This window comes from Hyla sarda, chromosome 5, assembly GCF_029499605.1.
Source record: "Hyla sarda isolate aHylSar1 chromosome 5, aHylSar1.hap1, whole genome shotgun sequence".
NCBI lineage: Eukaryota > Metazoa > Chordata > Amphibia > Anura > Hylidae > Hyla > Hyla sarda.
This window is the reverse complement of record NC_079193.1, coordinates 223,937,613-223,963,951: the sequence shown is the minus strand read 5'-3', so window position 1 is coordinate 223,963,951 and position 26,339 is coordinate 223,937,613. Positions and strand designations below refer to the sequence as shown.

The following is a 26,339-nucleotide window of genomic DNA, read 5'->3' as shown; positions in this document are numbered from 1 at the left end:
CAGTCTGTGGGCAAGGCCAGATGCATTTCGGGGAGACGGCAGTCTATATAGTATATAGTTCTGGTTCCATTTACAGCAATACAAAATTATTAATTCCATAATACCCCCGATTTACACAAAAGCCCCGAATCTGGGCCTTTCAATTGCACCAACAGTACAAAATTCACACAAATCTAAAAATGACACCTGGCTAACTACTAATGTCTTTCACCGATGTGGGATATGCCCGAATTGTAAAAGAACACATTTCACCAAAACAACAACATGTACACTCAACAGCAAATAATTTATAGTGAGAGATCAATGATCTCATCACCTGTAACACCAAACAGGTTATATACAACCTACAGTGTGAATAGGGCGACAGTATATAAGGCGCACAAAAAGATCACTCAAAACAAGACTATCTGAACATGTATACAATATTAAAAAAGGTAACGATAAACACCCTCTTTCTGCCCATTTTGCCAAAGACGATCAAAAAGACCAATCAGGATTAAAATTCTTTGGCATACAACACATTAAGAAAGATTGGAGGGGGAGGAGATTTTGTGTCAAAGATGTCTAGAGCCGAAACCAAAAAAACATATGAATTTGAATCGTTAGAACCCAGAGGCCTCAACTCAGAAATGGAAATTTTTGAATTTCTTTAGCCACCATGTTGGGCTCTAACCCATTTTTACGTCCTATGTTTGGACGGACTCTAGACTTTAGCCCACTTAACCGTTTTCACATCCCCTTTACCATTATTTTTATTTTCATTTCTATCTTTATTTCATTTTTATTGTTTATTTTTATTTATTTGTATTTTTTTTTCCATTTATGTTTATTTTCATTTATATATTTATTTTATTTATTTTTATTTTTTCAACACACCACACCTGTCCCCTTTGCTGATCATCTGTTTTCACACTACATATCTAATTTTCACAATACTTATTAATTTATCACTATACAACTGTTAGATCTAGCTGGTATTTCCCTGTATTATGCATTATATATTGATCTACTATGTCAATAGCCAGTACACCAATGTTTTTTTTTTTTTTTTTTAAATACATGTGATTTATTTATCTATTTAATTCAGTTTTGGTTCTCAATACCACATACCATCTCAAATCCATTGTCCATAGTTTCCTCCTTTTTCCTATACAAAATCCAGATGCCACCTTTTCCTTTTATCTTTTTGCCCAAAAAACCCAGATGCCAATCAAATATGGTACCTTATATAAGACCACATTCTCATCACCAACACTATACTGCCATTGATAAAGGGGTCTCCCCGGAAACGCGTCTGCCCTTGCCCACAGACTGTAACAGTCTGACTGTGCCACCTTCATCATCGACAAACTTCACTGACAAGCGCTGCAGTCCCCGCTATTCTGGACCACTGCTTAGTGTGTCACGTCCTCAGAGAGTCGGCACTGCATGAGGACGCCGCCATCAGCAGCAAGATTACTCTTGCATCTACAGACTATACTTGCCGGTGAGATCTATACAGTGAGCTGGACGCCGTTCCGAGCTGTCACTGTACATCGTTCATTTCTTTCTACTACGGAAGACCGCAGGTAACTCAGCCATATCCCTCAATTGTATTAATTTATTGCATTATAATTACAACTTACAAAAGTATCTAGCCATCCTTCCGTTGAGGTCTGATCCCTTTATTGTTTTTCACTTTTCGATAGATACCAACCTCTGCAAACCGGGAACACCCTACAAGACTTGCTGTTACAAGTTGTGTTTTTTCTGCCATTATCACATCTTCCAGAAATTACTGTTCACTTGCTTCCTAATTCATCCCACCCCTTCACAGGCACAATTGTCACCATATAATAAATGTTATGCACTTCAGTGGTCAGTTTCAGTAATTTTATTATGGAATGAACATTAAGGCCCTACCTACTTTGCTTGTTGCCCAGGCCCCCAAGGAGCCAAGGGACTTGATCCAGGGGATTGATATATGCCTCATCAGTTGCTCCTAATCCTGGGCAGCCACTTCCCTGTATGTTTTTGTATAGCAACAATGGTAGCTTTGCCCTCAGAATACTGCTCCTTCATAGAAGAAAATGTCTCATTGGGATTCCCATGATTTCTGCTGTCATTTTTACAAAAATCACCATGCAACTAAGTAAAAGAAACATAACCATAAAACGTTGTCTGCTTCTCTATTAATTTAATGTGTAATTTAATTCTACAGGCGTCTGTGCATTCAGCCTATGATACAATTCAGCGCACCATTCTCTAATCTCACCTTGCGGGTAAGTCTCCTTTTAATTTCTCGCTTTTCCTCCTGCTCTTCTTGTTCATTACGAGCTGTAAATCAGAATCTGCATTAATCCTCACAACACTGGAAATTCATCAAACAAGACCTGAAAACAGTTACTTTTTATTGCAAATAATTTAGGCTATGTCTTATGTTTATATAATAAAAACCAAGCAAAAAAACCATAAACTACTTCTAAGTAAATGTGACATAAATCCCACTGAACAGTGTTTACACAGTCTGTTGTGTGGTCCCCGGACTGCAATGATGTCTCAAACAATGTTTCAGTTTTACTTGCCACAAACTAATTTGATTTTCTGCCATGGATTGTTGTGCAGAATCCAAAAAACCCCAATGTATTAAAAACCCACAGCTGCAGTTTTTGTTGTGCAGAATTTACCTAGCAAAAGCCACATGAAAATCAATAGCACAATATCCACAGAATACTGTATTCCCCCCATGTGAACATGAAGAGCTCACAGTAAATACATACATTAACGGGGTATTCCGGCTTTACACATCTTATTCTTTATCCTAAGAATGAACGATCGCAGGAGTCCCGCCGCTGGGGGCATAGGCGCTGCTTCTGAGATGGTGAAGTGACATCACGGCCACGCCCCCACCATTCATGTTTTTGGGAGGGGGCGTTACAGTGTCGAGCCCCCTCCCATTGGCATGAATGGAGGGGGCGTGGCGTGACATCACTAGGGAGCGTGGGCGTGACATCGTGTCTCCGTCTCTGAAGCAGCGCCCGACACAGATTGCCAGGGGCTGCACCGAGATCGCGGGGGTCCCCAGCGGCGGGACCCCTGTGATCATACATCTTATCCCCTATCCTTTGGATAGGGGATAAGATGTATAAAGCCGGAATACCCCTTTAAGACAGTAGAGAGGATACTCTTGATATACACAGACAAATCTATATTGGCGAAAAAGAAAAGTAGGGCTTCTCACAGGGCAATACGTTTTACCACAGGTATGAAAAATGGTGATGTGACAATTTAGTAGTGACTGCTCACCTTTTAAGGTTGTGTAAGAGACACAACCACTATGTGGACATGAGAATGATGGTGCAGCCTCCCAGGTGTTGGCACTAGAGCAGCCAGCCAAAATGTAATAGTGGATCTGTAGAGCAGAAAGTCCTGAGTTTCTGGCGCACTCCACCAAAACAAGTGTGATAGCGATCTTACAATTGTACCATCCCATCTGACGAAGGGGCTCCATAGCCCAGAAATGCATTGTGTATGTGGTAAATCCAATTAACTTATGTCAGTAATTTAAACTGTCATGCTTTTCTAGGTAGATTGTGCCAGGAACCCAGGACTTTATTTCTCTACAGATCCTGATATACACAGGATATCTAACAGAAAAGAATACTTACGTTTCAGAATATTTCTTTGTTCCAACTCTTCAGCTGTTGGCCTTTGGCTCAGTCGTCTGCAAAAAAAGATTGCGATCTTCTTAACCATGTTCTTTTTTATGTATGTTGTTTTTATCATTACTAGACTTGTTTTAGAATGGTCACTGCTATAAAACCCATGGTTCCAGCCGGTAAGTTAGTACTAGGAAAGCTCAGGTACAGAAATGAAATTACAGTGTCAAGAATGAGGGACCAGCTGTGAAGTCATGTCTACTTTTAATCTTGATAACAAGGCTTTACAACATTTCCTTAGCTGTCACAACTTCCTGACTTCCTTACCGTTTACTTGCTAATGTGTTTTGCTACGCAAAAGGATAAGTGTAAAAGCACATTGATGAAGGAGGCACACACTAAATAATGCAGTGTTGTGCCAGACGTGGAATTATCTGCTAGTGTTATGGTTTATTGCATCATCTAACTTCTGCTCTTACCTGCAAATTTTCCGGATCTTTTTAAGTCCTCTATACACATTAGAGAAAAGTCAGTTAAAGGGGTTATCCTGGGGGATTGGGATCCTAACTATGCCCATTCTATATTATATTAAAAAATAAACCTCTACCTACCTCCAGCCCTCCCTCCGGTGTCCTGTTGCGATCTTCTTCCTGAGATGCATCGTGACGCTTAAGCCAAGAGTGACGTTGGGACCCAGTGTGTCATATTGCTGCTAAGCCAATCACTGGACAAGGTGGGATATCGCTGAAGCCAGTGATTGGCTTAGCAGCAGTATGGCACACTGGGCCCCAACGTCACTCCAGGTCCAAAAGTCATGCAGTCTCTCAGAAAGAGGACCGGAGCATGACACCGGAGGCACTGCAGAAGCCCTGGAGGTAAGTGTAGGTTTATTTTTTTATGTACTAGTTAAGAAATGCCCCCTCCCGCCGGATAACCCTTTTAATTTCTGCAGGACAGGCTGACCATCTAATGTGTTCCCCAATAGATGATGGGGTAAAGAAGGAATGGGCATGTTAAATTTTAATGCAAGTTCATTTTGTTCTCACGGGAGATAAGTTGCCGTCACAGAGTCTGACTTTGGCTTACTTCTCTCCAAATTGAACTCACATGCAAACTTAGCATGCATGTTTAAGGGGAGGGGAAAAATTCAGCTGACAGCTGAAAGTGTATGGGCACCTTTGTCCAGTAGTGCACATTGTTTTATAATGCATTTTTACTTTTTAAGGGTTTTAAATGGGTTGTCTGGGAACATAACTTTTTTTTTAATATGTTTCTAGAGCTGGACCTGCCCATTCAGCCAATCACTGACTGAGACAGGAGACAGGACACAGCCAGTGACTGGCTGAGTGGGCAGGTCCTGATGGGACAACTAATCTCAGAAAAAGGAATAAATGGTGGCTAGCGGGGGAAGAGATGATGTTAGACTGGGAACAGTGGGAGATCAGGAGAGGTAAGTATGACTTTTTTCTTTTACTAGCCCCAGCCATATATAAAAATTTATATGTTTCCAAACAACCCATTTAAGGTATCTTTGTGCAATAAGGACAGAAAGTACTCTGTATGACCAAAGGTATATGGACACCCCTCCTAATTATTGAGTTCAGGTGTTTGCACTCAAGTGCTACTATTGTAAAGTTGAAGCATCTAGGAGTCAAGATGTGGAAGACCACCTAAACTCACAGAGTGTCAAAAAATTGCATACCCTCTGTTGGATCGCATACTACCGAGTTACAAACCATTTCTGGCAGTGAAATCAGCATATTGGGAATCTCAGGGTTTCCAAGGTGCAGCAGCTGCACAGAAGACTAAGGTCACCATATGAAATGCCAAGCTTTGGCTGGAGTGGTGTAGAGCTCACAGCCTTTAGACTCTAGAGCAGTGGAAATTTGTTCAATGCAGTGATTAATTTATCAGATGAATTTATGAGTGATCAGTTTTACTATTCAACAGTCTGATAGATAAATCTGGGTTTGGATGATGGTTGCAGAACAGCAACTTACAGAATGCATAGTGACTACTGTGAAATGTGAGGAGTGATGATGGTATGGGACTGTTTTGCAGGGTTTGGGTAAGGCCCCTTATTATCACTTAAGTGTAATGCTAATGCTACAGCATAAAAACATGTAACATTATTGTGGGCCTCCTACTTTAATGGGGAAGACCCTTTCATATTCATGACTGTGCCCCTATGGATAATGTGAGGTCCATAAGGACATCTGACGAGTTTGAAGTGTAAGAATTTGAGTGTCAAACACAGAGAGCTGACCTCAACTGCCTTAAACATCTTTATGATGATTTAGAAAACCAGATTTAAAGGAGTAGTCCAGTACAGGAAAACACATCCCCTATCCTAAAGATAGAGGATAATTGTTACGCCTAGCGCTCCGGGTCCCCGCTCCTCCCCGGAGCGCGTACGGCGTCTCTCTCTCCGCAGCGCCCCGGTCGGTCCCGCTGACCGGGAGCGCTGCCCTGTCATGGCCGTTGGGGATGCGATTCGCACAGCGGGACGCGCCCGCTCGCGAATCGCATCCCAGGTCACTTACCCGTTCCCGTCTCCTGCTGTCATGTGCTGGCGCGCGCGGCTCCGCTCTCTAGGGCGCGCGCGCGCCAGCTCCCTGAGATTTAAAGGGCCAGTGCACCAATGATTGGTGCCTGGCCCAATTAGCTTATTGTGTTCACCTGTGCACTTCCCTATATCTAGTCTCCTCCCTTGCACTCCCTTGCCGGATCTTGTTGCCTTAGTGCCTAGTGAAAGCGTTCCCTAGTCTGTTCCTAGTCCGTGTTCCTGACCTCCTGCCGTTGCCCCTGACTACGATCCTTGCCGCCTGCCCCCGACCTTCTGCTACGTCCGACCTTGCTTCTGCCTACTCCATTGTACCGCGCCTATATTCAGCATCTTCAGCAGCCAGAGAGGTAAGCCGTTGCTGGTGGATACGACCTGGTCACTACCGCCGCAGCAAGACCATCCCGCTTTGCGGCGGGCTCTGGTGAAAACCTGTAGTGGCTTAGAACCGGTCCACTAGCGCGGTCCTCTCCATCCCTCTCTGGCACAGAGGATCCACTACCTGCCAGCCGGCATCGTGACAGTAGATCCGGCCATGGATCCCGCTGAAGTTCCTCTGTCAGTGGTCGCTGACCTCACCACGGTGGCCGCCCAGCAAGCCCGACTGATCGCCCTTCTAACCCGTCAGCTGTCGGAAATGTCCACCATTTCGCACCAACTTCAGTCGCAACTTCTCCAGCAATCTTCTCCTCCGCCAGCTCCTGCACCTCCTCCGCAGCGAGTGGCCACTCCTAGCCTCTGCCTGTCCTTGCCGGACAAATTTGATGGGGACTCTAAGTATTGCCGTGGCTTTCTTTCGCAATGTTCCCAGCACTTGGAGATGATGTCGGACCAGTTTCCTACTGAGAGGTCTATGGTGGCTTTCGTAGTCAGCCTTCTGTCTGGAAAAGCCCTGTCATGGGCCGCACCGCTCTGGGACCGCAATGACCCCGTCACTGCCTCTGTACACTCCTTCTTCTCGGAAATTCGAAGTGTCTTTGAGGAACCTGCCCGAGCTTCTTCAGCCGAGATTGCCCTGCTGAACCTGGCCCAGGGTGTTTCTTCCGTTGGCGAGTACGCCATTCAGTTCCGTGCTCTTGCTTACGAGTTGTCCTGGAATAGTGAGGTTCTCTGCGCGACCTTTAAAAAAGGCCTATCCAGCAACATTAAAGATGTTCTGGCCGCACGAGAGACTCCTGCTGACCTACATGAACTCATTCATCTTGCCACTCGCATTGACATGCGTTCTTCCGGATGGCGTCTGGAGCTTCGCCTGGATATGGACTTTGTTCGCACGAAGCGTTTTTTCTCCCCGGCTCCTCTCTCCTCTGGTCCTCTGCAATCTGTTCCTGTGCTTCCCGCCGCGGAGGCTATGCAAGTTGACCGGTCTCGCTTGACACCTCAAGAGAGGACACGATGCCGTATGGAGAACCTCTGCCTGTACTGTGCTAGTACCGAACACTTCCTAAGAGATTGTCCTATCCGTCCTCCCCGCCAGGAAAGACGTACGCTGACTCCGCACAAAGGTGAGACAGTCCTTGATGTCTACTCTGCTTCTCCACGTCTTACTGTGCCTGTGCGGATGTCTGCCTCTGCCTTCTCCTTCTCTACAGTGGCCTTCTTGGATTCCGGATCTGCAGGAAAATTTTTTTTGGCCTCTCTCATCAACAGGTTCTACGTTCCTGTGACCAGTCTCGCCAGACCCCTCTACATCTATTGTTTTTACAATAAAAGATTGGACTGTCTCGTTCGTTTCCACACAGAACCCCTCCTAATTTGCATCGGACCTCATCACGGAAAAATTGAATTTTTTTTCCTCAGGTTCTTTGGCCCCAAGAAGAGGGGGAGACCTAAGGGGGGGGGTACTGTTACGCCTAGCGCTCCGGGTCCCCGCTCCTCCCCGGAGCGCGTACGGCGTCTCTCTCTCCGCAGCGCCCCGGTCGGTCCCGCTGACCGGGAGCGCTGCCCTGTCATGGCCGTTGGGGATGCGATTCGCACAGCGGGACGCGCCCGCTCGCGAATCGCATCCCAGGTCACTTACCCGTTCCCGTCTCCTGCTGTCATGTGCTGGCGCGCGCGGCTCCGCTCTCTAGGGCGCGCGCGCGCCAGCTCCCTGAGATTTAAAGGGCCAGTGCACCAATGATTGGTGCCTGGCCCAATTAGCTTATTGTGTTCACCTGTGCACTTCCCTATATCTAGTCTCCTCCCTTGCACTCCCTTGCCGGATCTTGTTGCCTTAGTGCCTAGTGAAAGCGTTCCCTAGTCTGTTCCTAGTCCGTGTTCCTGACCTCCTGCCGTTGCCCCTGACTACGATCCTTGCCGCCTGCCCCCGACCTTCTGCTACGTCCGACCTTGCTTCTGCCTACTCCATTGTACCGCGCCTATATTCAGCATCTTCAGCAGCCAGAGAGGTAAGCCGTTGCTGGTGGATACGACCTGGTCACTACCGCCGCAGCAAGACCATCCCGCTTTGCGGCGGGCTCTGGTGAAAACCTGTAGTGGCTTAGAACCGGTCCACTAGCGCGGTCCTCTCCATCCCTCTCTGGCACAGAGGATCCACTACCTGCCAGCCGGCATCGTGACAATAATAAGTTTCAGATCGCAATAGAGTTGTATTGAGGGGGCGTGTCAGCCACTGCTTTGTGCGGTGGTCGACACGCCCCCCTCCCGCGAACTGCCAGGGCCACGTACGGGAGATTGTGGGGGGTCCCAGCGGTCAGAGCCCCCGCGATCTGAAACTTATCCCATATTCTTAGGATAGGGGATACGTTTTCCTGTACTGGAGAGCTCCTTTAATAGTACTGTCTTATTACAGTAAGCTGTTTAAAAATCTGGCACATTCTACCTTGTCTATTAGTTGGTTCTTTTACTCCAAAATATTGATCCACAATTTTAGCGCATGAAACTGTATGCAAATGGGTGGTAAGGACTGAAGTGATGTGGAATACAAGGGATTTTCTTACCTGCTTCATAGCACTAGAGGACAAGAGGTATTGTATCAGAAAACATATGAGTAGGGTAAAGATGGCAAGTCATGTGATGTACAACTTTTTCCTAAAAAATTCCACTAGTTAGAGAAGTGTTGGAAAACGTTATACACTTAAGCCATATCCATCTACAGGGCATATACCTACACATGGGGTATATACTGTCACACATCACTCACATTGTGCATCACTATTACCAGAGTAACCTCTAGAAGGAACTGTTACAAAATGATGGTGAATATTAGAGAATGATAGAGAATTAGTACATTTGAGAGCTGTCAGTGGGGAAGGGCCCATACTTCGTTTTGTTATAGGGCCCTATGATTTCTGTACACATCTTACTAGAGATCTGCTTGGAGCAAGGGTACCCAGAGGGTTCTACTAAAACAGTGACACCACAGCTGACTTTATACACTGTCCATAGAGTCTGAATGAACAGCCGGAAGAAAGAAAAGCACAGACAGTAATGGAGTTCACCTGCGTTTAATAACTTAGGAATGTATGACTATAAATAAGGAAACATAAAGATACGTCAATGAGACACCACTGACATATTTTCTTTACTCTGAGAACTCATTTTATTACATGGTTTATAAGTCTTGCTGTGTGGCTCAGAAGACACTGTTACGCCTAGCGCTCCGGGTCCCCGCTCCTCCCCGGAGCGCTCACGGCGTCTTTCTCCCTGCAGCTCCCCGGTCAGTCCCGCTGACCGGGAGCGCTGCTCTGTCATGGCCGTTGGGGATGCGATTCGCACAGCGGGACGCGCCCGCTCGCGAATCGCATCCCAGGTCACTTACCCGTTCCCGTCCCCTGCTGTCGTGTGCTGGCGCGCGCGGCTCCGCTCTCTAGGGCGCGCGCGCGCCAGCTCCCTGAGACTTAAAGGGCCAGTGCACCAATGATTGGTGCCTGGCCCAATTAGCTTAATTGGCTCCCACCTGTTCCCTGGCTATATCTAGTCTCCTCCCTTGCACTCCCTTGCCGGATCTTGTTGCCCTTGTGCCTAGTGAAAGCGTTTTGTGTGTCTAAAGCCTGTGTACCAGTACTTCTGCTATCCACCCTGACTACGAACCTTGCCGCCTGCCCCCGACCTTCTGCTACGTCCGACCTTGCTTCTGTCTACTCCCTTGTACCGCGCCTGTCATCAGCAGTCAGAGAGGTGAGCCGTTGCTAGTGGATACGACCTGGTCACTACCGCCGCAGCAAGACCATCCCGCTTTGCGGCGGGCTCTGGTGAAAACCAGTAGTGACTTAGAACCGGTCCACTAGCGCGGTCCTCGCTAATCCCTCTCTGACACAGAGGATCCACTACCTGCCAGCCGGCATCGTGACAGTAGATCCGGCCATGGATCCCGCTGAGGTTCCCCTGCCAGTTGCCTCTGATATCACCACGGTGGTCGCCCAGCAAGCCCGACAGATCGCCCATCTAACCCACCAGCTGTCGGAAGTGTCCACCATTGTGCACCAACTTCAGTCGCAACTTCATCAGCAATCATCTCCTCCGCCAGCTCCTGCACCTCCTCCGCAGCGAGTGGCCACTCCTAGCCTCCGCCTGTCCTTGCCGGACAAATTTAATGGGGACTCTAAGTTTTGCCGTGGCTTTCTTTCGCAATGTTCCCTGCACTTGGAGATGATGTCGGACCAGTTTCCCACTGAAAGGTCTAAGGTGGCTTTCGTAGTCAGCCTTCTCTCCGGAAAAGCCCTGTCATGGGCCACACCGCTCTGGGACCGCAATGACCCCGTCACCGCCTCTGTACACTCCTTCTTCTCGGAAATTCGAAGTGTCTTTGAGGAACCTGCCCGAGCCTCTTCTGCTGAGACTGCCCTGCTGAACCTCGTCCAGGGTAATTCTTCCGTTGGCGAGTACGCCATACAATTCCGTACCCTTGCTTCTGAACTATCCTGGAATAATGAGGCCCTCTGCGCGACCTTTAAAAAAGGCCTATCCAGCAACATTAAAGATGTTCTGGCCGCACGAGAAACTCCTGCTAACCTGCATGAACTCATTCATCTAGCCACTCGCATTGACATGCGTTTTTCTGAGAGGCATCAAGAGCTCCGCCAGGAAAAAGACTTCGATCTCTGGACACCTCTCCCACAGTCTCCATTGCAATCTGCGCCTAGGCCTCCCGCCGAGGAAGCCATGCAAGTGGATCGGTCTCGCCTGACCCTGGAAGAGAGGAATCGCCGTAAGGAAGAGAATCTTTGTCTGTACTGTGCCAGTACCGAACACTTTTTGGTGGATTGCCCTGTCCGTCCTCCACGTCTGGGTAACGCACGCTCGCACCCAGCTCTCGTGGGTGTGGTGTCTCTTGATGCTAAGTCGGCTTCTCCACGTCTCACGGTGCCTGTCCGGATTTCTACTTCAGCCAGCTCTTCCCTCTCAGCCGTGGCCTGCCTGGACTCTGGTGCCTCTGGGAATTTTGTTCGGGAGTCCTTGGTGAATAAGTTCCGCATTCCGGTGACCCGTCTTGTCAAGCCACTCCATATTTCCGCGGTCAACGGAGCCAGGTTGGATTGCACCGTGCGTTACCGCACGGAGCCCCTCCTAATGTGCATCGGACCTCATCACGAGAAAATTGTATTTTTGGTCCTTCCCAATTGCACTTCCGAAATTCTCCTTGGACTACCCTGGCTTCAACACCATTCCCCAACCCTGGACTGGTCCACTGGGGAGATCAAGAGTTGGGGTCCCTCTTGTTCCAAGGACTGCCTTAAACCGGCTCCCAGTACTCCCTGCCGTGACCCTGTGGTTCCTCCTGTATCCGGTCCCCCTAAGGTCATTAAGGACTCTGCCTGCCACAGGAAATGCCTCTCCCCCCCTCCCAGTCCCATCAGGCAAGCCTCTGTGTCCCTTCTTGGCTCCCGTCCTTGTGTCTCCCTGCCCCGTGCCAAGCTTCACCCTCTGCCCTCCCTCCCCATTCCTACTCCTGCTGTACTGCCTGCCATTGAGGAAACCATCCATTCCTTCCCGGTGTCCTCATCCCAGGGGAGGCAGTCACCGGACAAAAAAAAGGGGAGACCTAAGGGGGGGGGTACTGTTACGCCTAGCGCTCCGGGTCCCCGCTCCTCCCCGGAGCGCTCACGGCGTCTTTCTCCCTGCAGCTCCCCGGTCAGTCCCGCTGACCGGGAGCGCTGCTCTGTCATGGCCGTTGGGGATGCGATTCGCACAGCGGAACGCGCCCGCTCGCGAATCGCATCCCAGGTCACTTACCCGTTCCCGTCCCCTGCTGTCGTGTGCTGGCGCGCGCGGCTCCGCTCTCTAGGGCGCGCGCGCGCCAGCTCCCTGAGACTTAAAGGGCCAGTGCACCAATGATTGGTGCCTGGCCCAATTAGCTTAATTGGCTCCCACCTGTTCCCTGGCTATATCTAGTCTCCTCCCTTGCACTCCCTTGCCGGATCTTGTTGCCCTTGTGCCTAGTGAAAGCGTTTTGTGTGTCTAAAGCCTGTGTACCAGTACTTCTGCTATCCACCCTGACTACGAACCTTGCCGCCTGCCCCCGACCTTCTGCTACGTCCGACCTTGCTTCTGTCTACTCCCTTGTACCGCGCCTGTCATCAGCAGTCAGAGAGGTGAGCCGTTGCTAGTGGATACGACCTGGTCACTACCGCCGCAGCAAGACCATCCCGCTTTGCGGCGGGCTCTGGTGAAAACCAGTAGTGACTTAGAACCGGTCCACTAGCGCGGTCCTCGCTAATCCCTCTCTGACACAGAGGATCCACTACCTGCCAGCCGGCATCGTGACAGACACTTTCTCAATGCATCTTTATGATACGCTAAATGTGAGCCTCCAAGACATGCAACGAAAAAGCACCAGGGAATGGTCCACATAGTAGTCGCTGAGGAAATTGGACCATCATAATGACGAACAGCAGGACTGGAATAGTACACAGTGTGTCTGTTTAACTGTACAATGTTATTGTCAGGGAGTAAAAACATTTTGCTATAGTGATGCTTTAAGGTACGCAGCAGGAAGGAACTCAGATGACATTCACTACAAATTGCATAAGTCCTTATGATAAAATACTGATTTTGTGCAATGCATTTATGGGATTAAACAAATGTCATATGTACAGGAAATGAACTTTAATCTTCTTGGTTTGTTCACAGTACAGAGCTGAGGGCCCGATTTCATGGGGCGATTATTGGCCATTATCTGTATTTGTAATATGATCAGCGATCAGCTGACGAATGAGCGAATGCTCATTGGTCGGTTGATGAGATTGCTTTGACCTGCTTAAAGGGGTACTCCGTCCCTAGGCATCTTATCCCCTATCTTAGACATCTTATCGTCCCCTTTCATAGACATGCATTGAGGAGGCATGGCCGTGACATCATGAGCGGGGCATGGCCGTGAAGTCACGGGCCTCCAGGGCTGCACCCGACACTCTAAACGAACGAAGAGGTGCAGCAGGGAGATCACTGGGGTCCTCGCGACCCCCGCGATCAGACATCTTATTTCCTGTCCTTTGGATAGGGGATAAGATGTCTAGGGGCAGAGTACCCCTTCAAAAATTATCAACTTTTCTCCGAATATCTCCCCATGTGATAGGGGATGCGGGGCTGACGGCTGGTTGCAGGGAAGAGCTGCAGAGCAATCCAATGATAGTGCGGCCCTCCCTGCATGACCCTTAAGCCTTGTATATGTTTACATTGTGGCTCACACTGTTTAATAGTGATAGGACCACTTAACACTTTTAATGCAACTTATAATACAGGTACATTATAAAATATATACATACATTAACAATACTTAACTTACTTAACTATAGGGAGATTCAATTAGGAAAAATGAACCTACCTAGTAAGCTTAGTCCCAATCTGCTGCCTCAGTTCCAGCCTCTCTTCATCTGTCTGCACAGGCAGAATGTTCTTCTCTTCTAACTCTCTTTTAGAGGGTCTATTGCTTAATTTGATTGCCAAAGAATCCTTCCTGAGAACCTTTAATGCCAGCGAACCTTGGGAATAAGAAAATAAAAAGATTGCTAACTAGCTTCTGGCTAATTTGTACTAAAGTACTATATTTTCACAGAACTGGACAGACTATAGCCACTGTCGCACAGCAGTATGTTCATCAGAATGGCAGCAGTAAGTTCATCAGAATGAAGTAAAACTTACAAAAAGAGAAACTATAGCAGATTGAATTTGAGCTCTTCTGTGTTTTGGACTTGCTCCTAGTTTTGACTTACAAATACTGATGTAATACTGATGTAATTTCAGCCAAGGACCATTTGGGTACTTACAGGCCCAATCGTGGACCATATATATTAATATTGTCTATAATTCTATAATTAGTTGTCACAAAACCGTACCACTGGATGTTCCAGGCTTATCATGTGGTCCTGCGGCTTCCCCCGAAATGCATTGCTAAAGCTTTGCTACAATCAGTGTGCTCCCACACTAACTAGACCTCTCTGCATTAGAGTGAATGTGCGAGATCCCACGCTACCTAGGTAGATCCCGCTGTTAAAATAACAGATCAAATTATTTCACAGGCCTTATATGGCCCATGGGCCGGATGTTACCCACCCCTTTAATATAATGACCAGAATATTGGCATGGGAAAGTGGCAGTGTTATACATTTTTTTTAAGACCCAACACTATAAATATTGTGGCTGTAAATCTGCATTAATGACATGACACACATCACTGTCATTTGGGTGTAAAAACCTGTGCGCTTACTTGTGTAAAGTGAGCTATCATCATCATCGTCGTCTTCCTCCTCATCGTCATCCTCATCGTCTTCATCATCTCTTGAGTACAGGCATGAGGAGTCGTCATAGTTTAATTCATGAGGCACATTTTCTTTATCATCTTCACATTCAATAACAACGGTTGGCACTTGTCTCATGTCAGTATAGCCACTGAGTCCTGATTTTGACATGCTGTCACCTCCATGTAACCCCGAGCTACAAAAAACAGCCAGAATTTATGTAACGTATACCTAAATAAACAATACTGAATTCAAATCAAGTGATAATATAGCAAAGTATAGATATATGTGGGGGCACCAAGGTGTTTTGTGGTATCTGGACAATAGTACCAATTGGTTTTCCCATATTGTAAAGTTGTAACCCTACCCACAGGACCGGGGATAACAACTGATCTTGGGGGGGTCAACTGTTAAGGCCTCCTATGATCTCAATAACGGGGACCCAAAACTCCCACTTGAATGGAGTGGCAGGTCATGCATGTGTGCTAGCACTAAATTCATTCTCTATGTTAGCTGCCGGAGATAGCTGAGCACAGCATTCAGCTGTTTACGCAAGCAGCAGAAAAAAATACCTAATTCCTCTCATCCACCACAAAAAACAAGAATTTATAGAGCTATGTCGATGGAAAAATTAAAGAGATATGGCTTTTAGAGAGTGAGGAGAAAAAATGCATTAAAAATAAAATTCTCTGGTCTTTTGTGGGCTAGGAATGGTAAAGATCATCAGATTTAAAGCTGCAGAACTTATGCTGTAGATTTCATTATAAAGTAAATGATTGAACACAGCTTCAAATCTGCAGCATCGAATATGCGCAGGATACTGTACGTGTGAATCGACCCTATCAGTAAAACAGTCTTTGTTGCCCATTGCAACCAATCGGAACTGAGCTTTCATTTTATAAGAGCTTGTTAAGACGTAAAAGCTGAGCTGTGATTGGTTGATGTAGGCAACAAAGACAGTTCAATATTAGTTTTTATTCCCCCCCCCCCCCCCGCTATGCATCCAAACTCTTGACATTTTCCAACTGCTTTGAGTATACTTGCCATGATAACTGATAAACAAAAACCCATAGATGCTTCCTTATCATCATAGGATAGTAACAGTATACAATGCTGAACAAAAATCCAGCCAATTCCTATTCATGTAATGAAATATTTGCTGCTACTGAACAAAAGGGTAAAAGAACTCCTGAAACGTACATCTAGCTATAAGCAATCTTATTCAAACTATCCACCAGGGCCGGACTGGGACCAAAAATAGGCCTGGGCTTTTTAGATTAAGCAGCCCATTTTGATTGTGGGAGTGGCTATGTGGAGGTGGAGCCAGAAATGTGAGGGGCCAAATGTTAATCATAACTGGTTACGAAACAGAAAATGTATACTATATAAACATTAGGCTACAGTAAAACAGTGTATTTTAGGCATATTTCATTGTGAATAATGCATTCACAAAACTGTACAAAGATTGTGTCTGTATTTTTAACATTAATGTGCTTTATGTCTATGGGAAAGTAGTTTCTATACACACAGGGGAGATTTATCAAAACCTGAGCAGAGGAAAAGTTGTACAGTTGCCCCTAGCAACCAATCAGATCGCTTCTTTCATTTCTAACAAGGCCTCTGCAAAATGAAAGAAGTGATCTGATTGGTTGCTATGGGAAACTTTTCCTCTGGACAGGTTTTGATAAATCTCCCCCATAGTATGTAAAAAAAAAAAAAAAAGGGCATATTTTCTATAACTGTGTAAAAAAAAAGTGACATGACACGGATGTAAAAACTACATTCTTTTTTCCCATGAACTTACGTCGAGCATATAAATGTTAAAAATATGGACTCAATCTTTCTGCAATGAAATCCTGTATACTGAGACCAATATTACCTATAATAACAGTATACAAGGAGGAATATTATCACATACATATTACCGTCATACTGTTAATGACCAAATCCTGTATACTGAGATCAATATTACCAATAACACCAGTATACAAGGAAGAATATTATCACCATACATATTACCATCATACTGTTACTGACCAAATCCTGTATACTGACCAATACTACCAGTATACAAGGAGGAATATTATCACCATACATATTATCATCATACTGTTACTGACCAAACCCTGTATACTGAGACCAATATTACCAATAATACCAGTATACAAGGAGGAATATTATCACCATACATATTACCATCATACTGTTACTGACCAAATCCTGTATACTGACCAATACTACCAGTATACAAGGAGGAATATTATCACCATACATATTATCATCTTACTTTTACTGACCAAACCCTGTATTCTAAGACCAATATTACCAATAATACCAATATACATGGAGGAATATTATCACTATACATATTACCATCATACTGTTACTGACCAAATCCTGTATACTGACCAATATTACCAATAATACCTGTATAAAAGGAGGAATATTATCACTATTCATATTATCATCGCACTGTTACTGACCAAATCCTGTATACTGACCATTATTACCAATAATACCATTATACAAGGAGGAATATTATCACTAAACATATTACCATCATACTGTTACTGACCAAATCCGGTATACTGAGACCAATATTACCAAAAATACCAGTATTCAAGGAGGAATATTATTACCATACATATTACAATCATACTGTTACTGACTATGTCCTGTATACTGACCAATATTACCAATAATACCAGTATACAAGGAGGAATATTATCACCATACATATTACCATCATACTGTTACTGACCAAATCCTGTATACTGACCAATATTACCAATAATACCAGTATACAAGGAGGAATACACTTCTATCTAATAGTGGTACCTCCAAATCTGTGCTCACTGTAGGCTCTCACCTTCCTTGTAACGTCAGTGGCAGCTCTGGCAGGCAGTGTTTAGCGGGCACATTGTAACAGCACAGCGAACCACAGTGTAGCATATGTATACAGTGACCTCACCAGCAGAATAGTGAGCACAGCTCTAGAGTATAACACAGAATATAACTCTGGATCAGTACAGGATAAGTAATGTATTGTATGTTCACAGTGACCTCACCAGCAGAATAGTGAGTACAGATTTGGAGTATAATACAGGATTTACCTTAGGATCAGTACAGGATAAGTAATGAAAAATATGTACACAGTGAATCCACCAGCAGAATAGTGAGAACAGCTCTGGAGTATAATACAGGATATAACTAGGGATCAGTATGGAATAAGTAATGTAATGTACGTACACAGTGACTCCACCAGCAGAATAGTGAGTACAGCTCTGGCGTATAATACAGGATATAACTCAGGACCAGTACAGGATTGTAATGGTAAATATGTACACACTGGGGGAAATTTGTGAATATTTTTACCCCTTTTTAACACTTTTTTTGCTGTTCTTTTGTGCTTTTCTGTGGCGCAGTAATTTTTTGTGCCAAAGTTAAGCGACATTTCATTTAGGCTGGGTTCACAACACGTTTCTGCCATACTGTTTTCAATAATTTTTTAACTAAAGAAAACAGTGGTGGACCACGGTTTTGTCTCCGGTTTAAAAACCGTACTGCAACCGCATACGTTTTTTTTTAACATGGACGTCAATGGGAAACGCACATTTATACGGTTCCATACGGGAAACCGTATTCGGTTTTTACTTTGCACATGCGCATTTGCATCCCAAAGACCCCACCCAACCCCCCTCCCATTAAAAATGGACAAAATTTTAAAAAAACATGTTTGTTTGTTTGTTTTTTTATTAAAAACGTACGGAACCGTATGCACTTTTAAAAACAGTATACAGTTTAAAAATGCATACGGTTGACTTTTTCCCATACGGTTCCATCCGTTTTTTGCCATATGGTTTTCTTTAGAAAAACTGATTGAAAACAGTATGGCAAAAACGTGGTGTGAAGAAGGTTTTTTAAAAAGAACATACCAAGTCGTGATTTCAGTTCACATCATGCAGTGGTCAGAAAGTATGATGTGCGCCTTTTCAGTTTGTTGCATCTTTTGGTGCAAATGCACTAACTGAGGAACAAATCTACACCAGCCCTAACTTAGCTTACAAAACGTAGAGGAATCACCATACAGAGTGGAGTACTAATGTAAGAAATGTAGTCAGCACAAGATTTATCACATGTCCTGCGCCATTTGATGAATTTGGTGCAGGTACACAGTTCCCACAACACAAATTAAAGGGGTAAAAAGACGTGCACCTGATCACATCTTTGACTTCAGTATGCCACTTTGTATGGTTCCCCCCCCCCCCCCCCCTCTGCGACTTTTTAGCCTGTGCAACAAAATGTGCAACTTTTTAATAATGCTGCTTGCAGTTAGTCTTGTAAGCCAAGTCAGGGCTGGTGTAGATTTGCGCCTCAGTTAGCGTAGTTACAACAAAAGATGTGACAAACTAAAAAGTTGCACATGATAAATTCGCGATCATTAAATGATATCAACTGAAATCACCACTTGGTATATTCTTTGTGAAAAACCTTCTAAAGCAAAAGTTGAAATGAAATGTCTGACCAGTATGTGAGACAAACCATGCGACAAATGTACACCACAAAACCAGGGTAAAACCTAGTAACTCCCCCCAGTGACTTCATCAGCAGAATAGGGGATCAGGGATGGACGGAGCAATCAGGGATGGACAGAGGGATCAGAGATGGACAGAGGGACCAGGGATGGATGGAGGGATCAGGGATGGACAGAGGGATCAGGGATGGGCGCAGGGATCATGGATGGACAGAGGGATCAGGGATGGACAGAGGGACCAGGGATGGATGGAGGGATCAGGGATGGACAGAGGGATCAGGGATGGGCGCAGGGATCATGGATGGACAGAGGGATCAGGGATGGACAGAGGGACCAGGGATGGATGGAGGGATCAGGGATGGACAGAGGGATCAGGGATGGGCGCAGGGATCATGGATGGACAGAGGGATCAGGGATGGACAGAGGGACCAGGGATGGATGGAGGGATCAGGGATGGACGGAGGGATCAGGGATGGACAAAGTGGTTTGGAGAGGACAAGGGGGGCTTGGGGAGGTAAACAAAAGGCTTTATAAGGGACATACTGTGTGTCATTGATGGCGCTATAAGTTTCCCTTCCCCCTCACTGGCTGCTCTGCCAGGCAGTGTAAGTGTTAAACTTGCTGGTATAAACAAATCTTCCAGATAACACATGAGCAGCCAGAGAGGAGATACTACCTGGGCCCTGATGATAATGATTTCACCTCATAGCGGTGAGCTGTCTCTCTGAGGAAGGAGGAGATTAGGCCTCTCTCTCTGTGTGGAGCTCTTAAAGCGGCAGCCCCAGCACTTAAGGCGGCAGAATAGGGCTGCAGCTCCACAGTATTTAAGATAGGCAGGGGGACAGCCTGGCTCACCGGGAAAATGCCCAGTATGCCCAATGGCCAGTCCGGCCCTGCTCCGACTAATCTGCACACGGCACACACTCGGTCGGTATGCCATATCGGGCACTGGCTGCGAGTGATTTTCCAGCTCCTACAGTGATGTATCTTCTTCTACCCTTGCACACATATGGACTGTACATACTGTTGAGTGTTAGATATCCCATTTCAGAACTTATCACCACTACCACTACTCATCAATAGAAACTTTATAAGTAACTCTTATTATCATCTTGAGAGAGATATTCCTTATTTACAGGAACTACTTTATCAACATTCATTTGCCAAACAATGTAGAGATATGCAAAGATATTGTACAGTAACCTTTTATAAATCTATTCTTATTTAAAGGACAAGTATCATGAAGAAAAACTTATCCTTTATCCGAAGGAGAGGGGATAAGTTTTAGATCGCGGGGGTCCATGCGCTTGGGACCCCGCGATCTCCTGTTTGGAGTCCCGGTTCTCTAGCACAGGAGCGCGCGACGATCCTCACTCCCTCCATATAGCTCTATGGGAGAGCCGTTTGCAATCTCCAGCTCTCCCATAGAGCTATATGGAGGGAGCGTGGCGTCTCTTGCTTTGGGCGGTGGGTCGAGACACCCTCCTATGCTAGACAACCGGGGCTTCAAACAGGAGATCACAAGTTTTTGTTCATGATGCTTGTCCTTTAACGTAACATAAACTCACATTCTTCCCAACATTTATTCCCTAGAGTCGCTTTTAGGACAGTTCTCTCTCTTTCACGTTTCTGCTGTCATATACGTAAACTATTCCTAGAATTCTTTTATATATATTTACTGTATATGGGTTGGGGTATAAATAATGATGCGTTTGGACAATGATATTTACTTACATTCTGTAAAACATGATGCCATATATTATTCTCTATGCAACTGGCAGAAAACACTTGGCAGGCAAAGCGTTACATCCTATGTTTGTAGGAGTATACAGTATAACTGCCTAATAACCCATGGTCCCAGCCAAACATTTTACCCGGACAAAACAAATGGATCCAAAGGGAGACACATGATTCATATATGTTTACTCGTCTCCAAATCTCTGTGGTAATCTACAGCCTGTTATTGCTGGAAATTGCATACGTCCTTGGCCTGACTCCACTGGCATTAAAAAGCCAGACAGATCCCTGACAGTAGGTTGTTGCCACCTGGAGTGCGGTGTATATATTCCAGAGAGCGGAGTTTAATTACACCGCAGAAAACATTCACCTTATCCAAAAATCATCATAACTGCTGTGTTACAGCCAAGACTAGGAGCACACTGTCCTCTAAACAGAACCGGGGAACACAATGAAAAGCATTAAGGCGAGATTGCATTAGGAGGTCTGAACTCGCTCTGTTTAAAATCCCCCTGACAACTGTCCTCTGTGGTGTGGCAGTTCAGTCTTATCATAAGGATGCAGATCCAAAGCACCATCCACAGCCACATGTCTATATGCTAAATATTATTTAAATGGTCACTGTCATTTATATAATGTAGATAATAACATTATATGTATATTTCTAATATACATTGGTTAAAAAATGTGTATATTTTTGTCCCTGCAGCTATTGTTTGTGTGTCTGCGCAGACACAATACAGGAAGTGAGGGTGGATAAGCAGGGCTTTGTGCACTGAGGACAAGCAGGGCTCTGTACGAGGACAATCAGGGCTCTGTGCAGTGAGGACAAGCAGGGCTCTGTACACTGAAGACAAGCTGGGATCTGTGCACTGAGGACAAGCAGGGCTCTGTACACTGAAGACAAGCAGGGCTCTGTACACTGAGGACAAGCAGGGCTCTGTACACTGAGAACAAGCAGGGCTCTGTGCAGTGAGGACAAGCAGGGCCCTATGCAGTGAGGACAAGCAGGGCTCTGTACACTGAGTACAAGCAGGGCTGTATAAACTAAGGCCAAGCAGGGCTCTGTGCACTGAGGACAAGCAGGGCTCTGTACACTGAGAACAAGTGGGGCTCTGTGCACTGAGGACAAGCTGCGCTCTGTACACTGAGGACAAGCAGGGCTCTGTACACTGAGAACAACCAGGGCTCTGTACACTGAGGACTAGCAGGGCTCTGTACACTGAAGACAAGCAGGGCTCTGTACACTGAGGACAAGCAGGGCTCTGCACACTGAGGACAAGCAGGGCTCTGTGCAGTGAGGACAAGCAGGGCTCTGTGCAGTGAGGACAAGCAGGGCTTTGTGCAGCGAGGACAAGCAGGGCTCTGTACAAGGACAAACAGGGCTCTGTGCAGTGAGGACAAGCAGGGCTATGTGCAGTGAGGTCAAGCAGGGCTCTGTGCAGTGAGGACAAGCAGGGCTCTATGCAGTGAGGACAAGCAGGGCTCTGTGTACTGAGGACAGGCAGGACTCTGTACACTGAGGTCAAGAAGGGCTCTGTGCACTGAGGACAAGCAGGGCTCTGAGTACTAAGGACAGGCAGGGCTCTGTGCAGTGAGGACAGGTAGGGCTCTGTGCAGTGAGGACAAGCAGGGCTCTGTGCACTGAGGACAAGCAGGGCCCTGTACACTGAAGACAAGCAGGGCTCTGTGCAGTGAGGACAAGCAGGGCTCTGTACACTGAGGACAAGCAGGGCTCTGTGCAGTGAGGACAAGCAGGGCTCTGTGTACTGAGGACAGGAAGGGCTCTGTACACTGAGGACAAGCAGGGCTCTGTGTACTGAGGGCAGGCAGGGCTCTGTACACTGAGGACAAGCTGGGCTCTGTGCACTGAGGACAAGCAGGGCTCTGTGCAGTGAGGACAAGCAGGGCTCTGTGCACTGAGGAAAAGCAGGGCTCTGTGCATTGAGGACTAGCAGGGCTTTGTGCAGTGAGGAAAAGCAGGGCTCTGTACAATGAAGACAAGCAGGGCTCTGTGCAGTGAGGCTCTGTGACATGCTCCTTGCTCACACAGCAGGATGATTGACAAACCAGGAGCATAGCTTTCTTCCTAAAACAGAAACACTCCTGTCCTAAGGGTTGTTTTTGGTATTGCATCTCAGATCTCTACAGAATCGGGATTTAAAAAGCATAGCATTTTCTTTTCCAAAAACAGCAACACACCTGGTAGTTTGTGGTATTGCAACTCAGCTCCATACACTTCAATGGAAGTGAACTGCAATACCATACACAAATTGACGACAAGGGTGACACTGTTCCTGGAAGAATTCCGCTATGTTTTTTTAAAATCCTGGATAACTCCTTTAACTTTTACTTTACCATTTACAATATGATGCCTCTTCAGCAGACTTCTTTATAGGAACTTCAGGAAGCTGGTCACAGTAAAGCTGCACAGGATGGTAAATCATGGATCATAAAGTGCTGACTATCCACGTCTTTAGCCTGTAGTAAATACCCCCCCTCATCCTGTAGAAGCATAACTTGAAGCTCCTGACCCTAGTGCAACATTTAAAGGAGTACTCCAGTAGAAAACATTTTTTGTAAATCTGCTGGTGCAAGAAAGTTAAACAGATTTGTAAATGACTTCTATTAAACAATCTTAATCCTTCCAGCACTTATCGGCTGCTGTTATGATTCTTTTTGAATTTCCTTTCTGCCTGACCACAGTGCTCTCTGCTGACACCACTGTCCATTTTAGGAACTGTCCAGAGCATGATAGGTTTTCTATGGGAATTTGCTCCTATTCTGGACAGCTCCTAAAGTGGACAGAGGTGTCAGCAGAGAGCACTGTGGTCAGGCAGAAATGAAATTGAAGAGGAAAAAAACTTCCTGTGGATTTTACAGCAGCTGATAAGTACTGGAAGGATTACGTTTTTTAATAGAAGTAATTTACAAATCTGTTTAACTTTCTGGCACCAGTTGATTTAAAAAAAAAATGTTTTCCAGTGGAGTACCCCTTTAAACAAGGGCCCACACATATGATCCACTATTTATAATACAGAAGGGGAATTTGAGCCACCACAGGCATCAGAGTCCGCAGATGACTGTACCACAGCACCCCCTATATCCACACTTCTCTATTCGGCTGTATAGAAATATTGAATCAAATTCAGAATGCATCTGGTTGATTTTCCTATCTAAATATTGCAGCTGAGTAAAAAAAAAGTGGATTCAGCAAAATTTCCATTGCTACAAATAGTTCAACAAGAAGCACTAAGGCTGGAGAATAGTAATTGGTCAGCAGCTATCTTCGCTGGAGGTTTATAGAAAAGAAATGCTGACACAGTCCAATGACATCTGAGTCACCAATGCACCACTCTGGCAATGCGACAAATGGATAGAAGGCACGCTGATTGCTCAATAATTCACATTTCCATCACCCCCCCCAAACTCCTATAGAAATTGTAGAGGAGCTTAGACAACTAGAAGCCATTACACAAAATGCCTTGTTGAATAAATCTGCTTGTGACCTTTCCACAGACTCGAAAAGGGTCTGCAGGACTCTTTTACAAGAAAGAACGCTGTTAAAAGACCTTACAATCCAAAATAAAGGTTGTTTAAAAAAAAAAAAAAATATATATATATATATATATATATATATATATATATTCTCCAATAATTTATGCATCAGAAACCATTCCAATGATTTAAGAGAGCAGAAAAGGTATTTCAAGGGGTACTCCGGCGCTTAGACATCTTATCCCATATCCAAAGGATAGGGGATAAGATGCCTGATCACGGGGGTCCTGCCGCTGGGGACCCCCGTGATCTGGCACGCAGCACCCCAGTTAAAATCATACCCCGGAGCATGTTCGGGTCTGATTACCGGCAACCACGCCTCCGCCCTGTGTGACCTCACGCTCCGCCCCTCAATACAAACCTCCCATAGGCTTGCATTGAGGGACGGAGCTGTCACGCCCCCTCCCATAGGCTTGCATTGAGGGGCAGAGCGTGACGTCACACGTCGCCGGCCCCGTGGATGCCGGTAATCAGACGCGGAGCGAACATACTCCGGGGACTGATTTTAACCATTTTAACCACAAAATGCGAAAAAAGTGAAAGGGTCAGAAAGTTTTCCGAATGCATTGTAAATATTTAAAAAGCAGGAGTTTATTGCCTCAGTGTGTTTACATGATATATACAGAGATAAGTATGTTGGGGAGAGCCTTTTTGCACCCAGAAGATTATACTGGTGTTCAGACCATCACTAATATCCTAAATTATAAAGCACCTAAATCCACTAAACACAGCATTCTACAGAACGTCATCCATGTCACAAATGGTGTTCTTCTGATAACTAACTATGATATGTTAGAAAAATATTTTGTGCTGGATTCCCCTTTAATGTGCCCATTTAATTATTCACTATCGTAAAACATCAATGAAGGCAGTACAAGAACTCTCATCACATTTCTACATGACACAATACATCACACAGCAGTGTAGACTATGACTGTAGTTACCTTTCCAACCTTTGCATGGTCATAGCTAGTGTCTTGTTGAGCTCCTCAATAACCCTGCATCCTGGAGGTATTGATGGATGGATGGGCACTGAACTTGATCCAGTGGAGTGATGCTGGCTTCCATACTGAAGCTGGTGCTGGTGGACGGCTAATTGAGATGGGAGGATGGTGTGATGATGCTGGGAACTTTTCTGATTGGAATAGGAATGGGGATAGTCCGATCCTCCTAATGGCATGCATATCATGACTTTCTTTGGAGGTAGTGGAGGAGACATCTTCCCCGGCATACAAGGCAGTTTCACAGGAACTCCGGAGTCTAAGGAAAAACAACAATCCATAAATCTTATACTCTAAATGTAAAATTACTTTGTTAACATTAACATAAATATACATGATAAACTTACAGTATTGAACAAAAGGATTACAGACCTGCATGCATGGTGCTTAACAGAGCCGTAAATACATACAGGCATACATACAATACACAGGAAAAAAAGCCCAGGATTAAAGCTTTTGTAGCTCTAGCCCAGCTGTTGCCACAGGAGAATAGCTGTCAATCCCAACCATCCTCCTACTGTTAGGCTTGTAAGCACAGCTCCTGATCATGGGGTATAACTAGCCATTTGGATCTTACTTTTTAATACATCAACCCTCCATATTCTCCATAGGAAATAAAATAATAGAGAA

General features: G+C 45.5%; 1 protein-coding gene across 8 annotated transcripts in view; it reads right to left on the bottom strand.

Moving 5' to 3' along the window:
• The window catches only part of PHACTR1 (phosphatase and actin regulator 1), a 401,179-nt gene that overhangs the window by 20,557 nt on the left and 354,283 nt on the right, over positions 1 to 26,339 (bottom strand). For all 8 annotated transcript variants that reach the window (XM_056521185.1, XM_056521189.1, XM_056521184.1 and 5 more), the window contains 5 exons: positions 25,653 to 25,968; positions 14,849 to 15,075; positions 13,967 to 14,123; positions 3,648 to 3,703; positions 2,255 to 2,316 (listed from right to left, as the gene is read on the bottom strand). In XM_056521185.1, the coding sequence (XP_056377160.1) occupies positions 2,255 to 2,316; positions 3,648 to 3,703; positions 13,967 to 14,123; positions 14,849 to 15,075; positions 25,653 to 25,968 (818 nt within the window). The remainder of the gene's footprint in view (positions 1 to 2,254; positions 2,317 to 3,647; positions 3,704 to 13,966; positions 14,124 to 14,848; positions 15,076 to 25,652; positions 25,969 to 26,339) is intronic.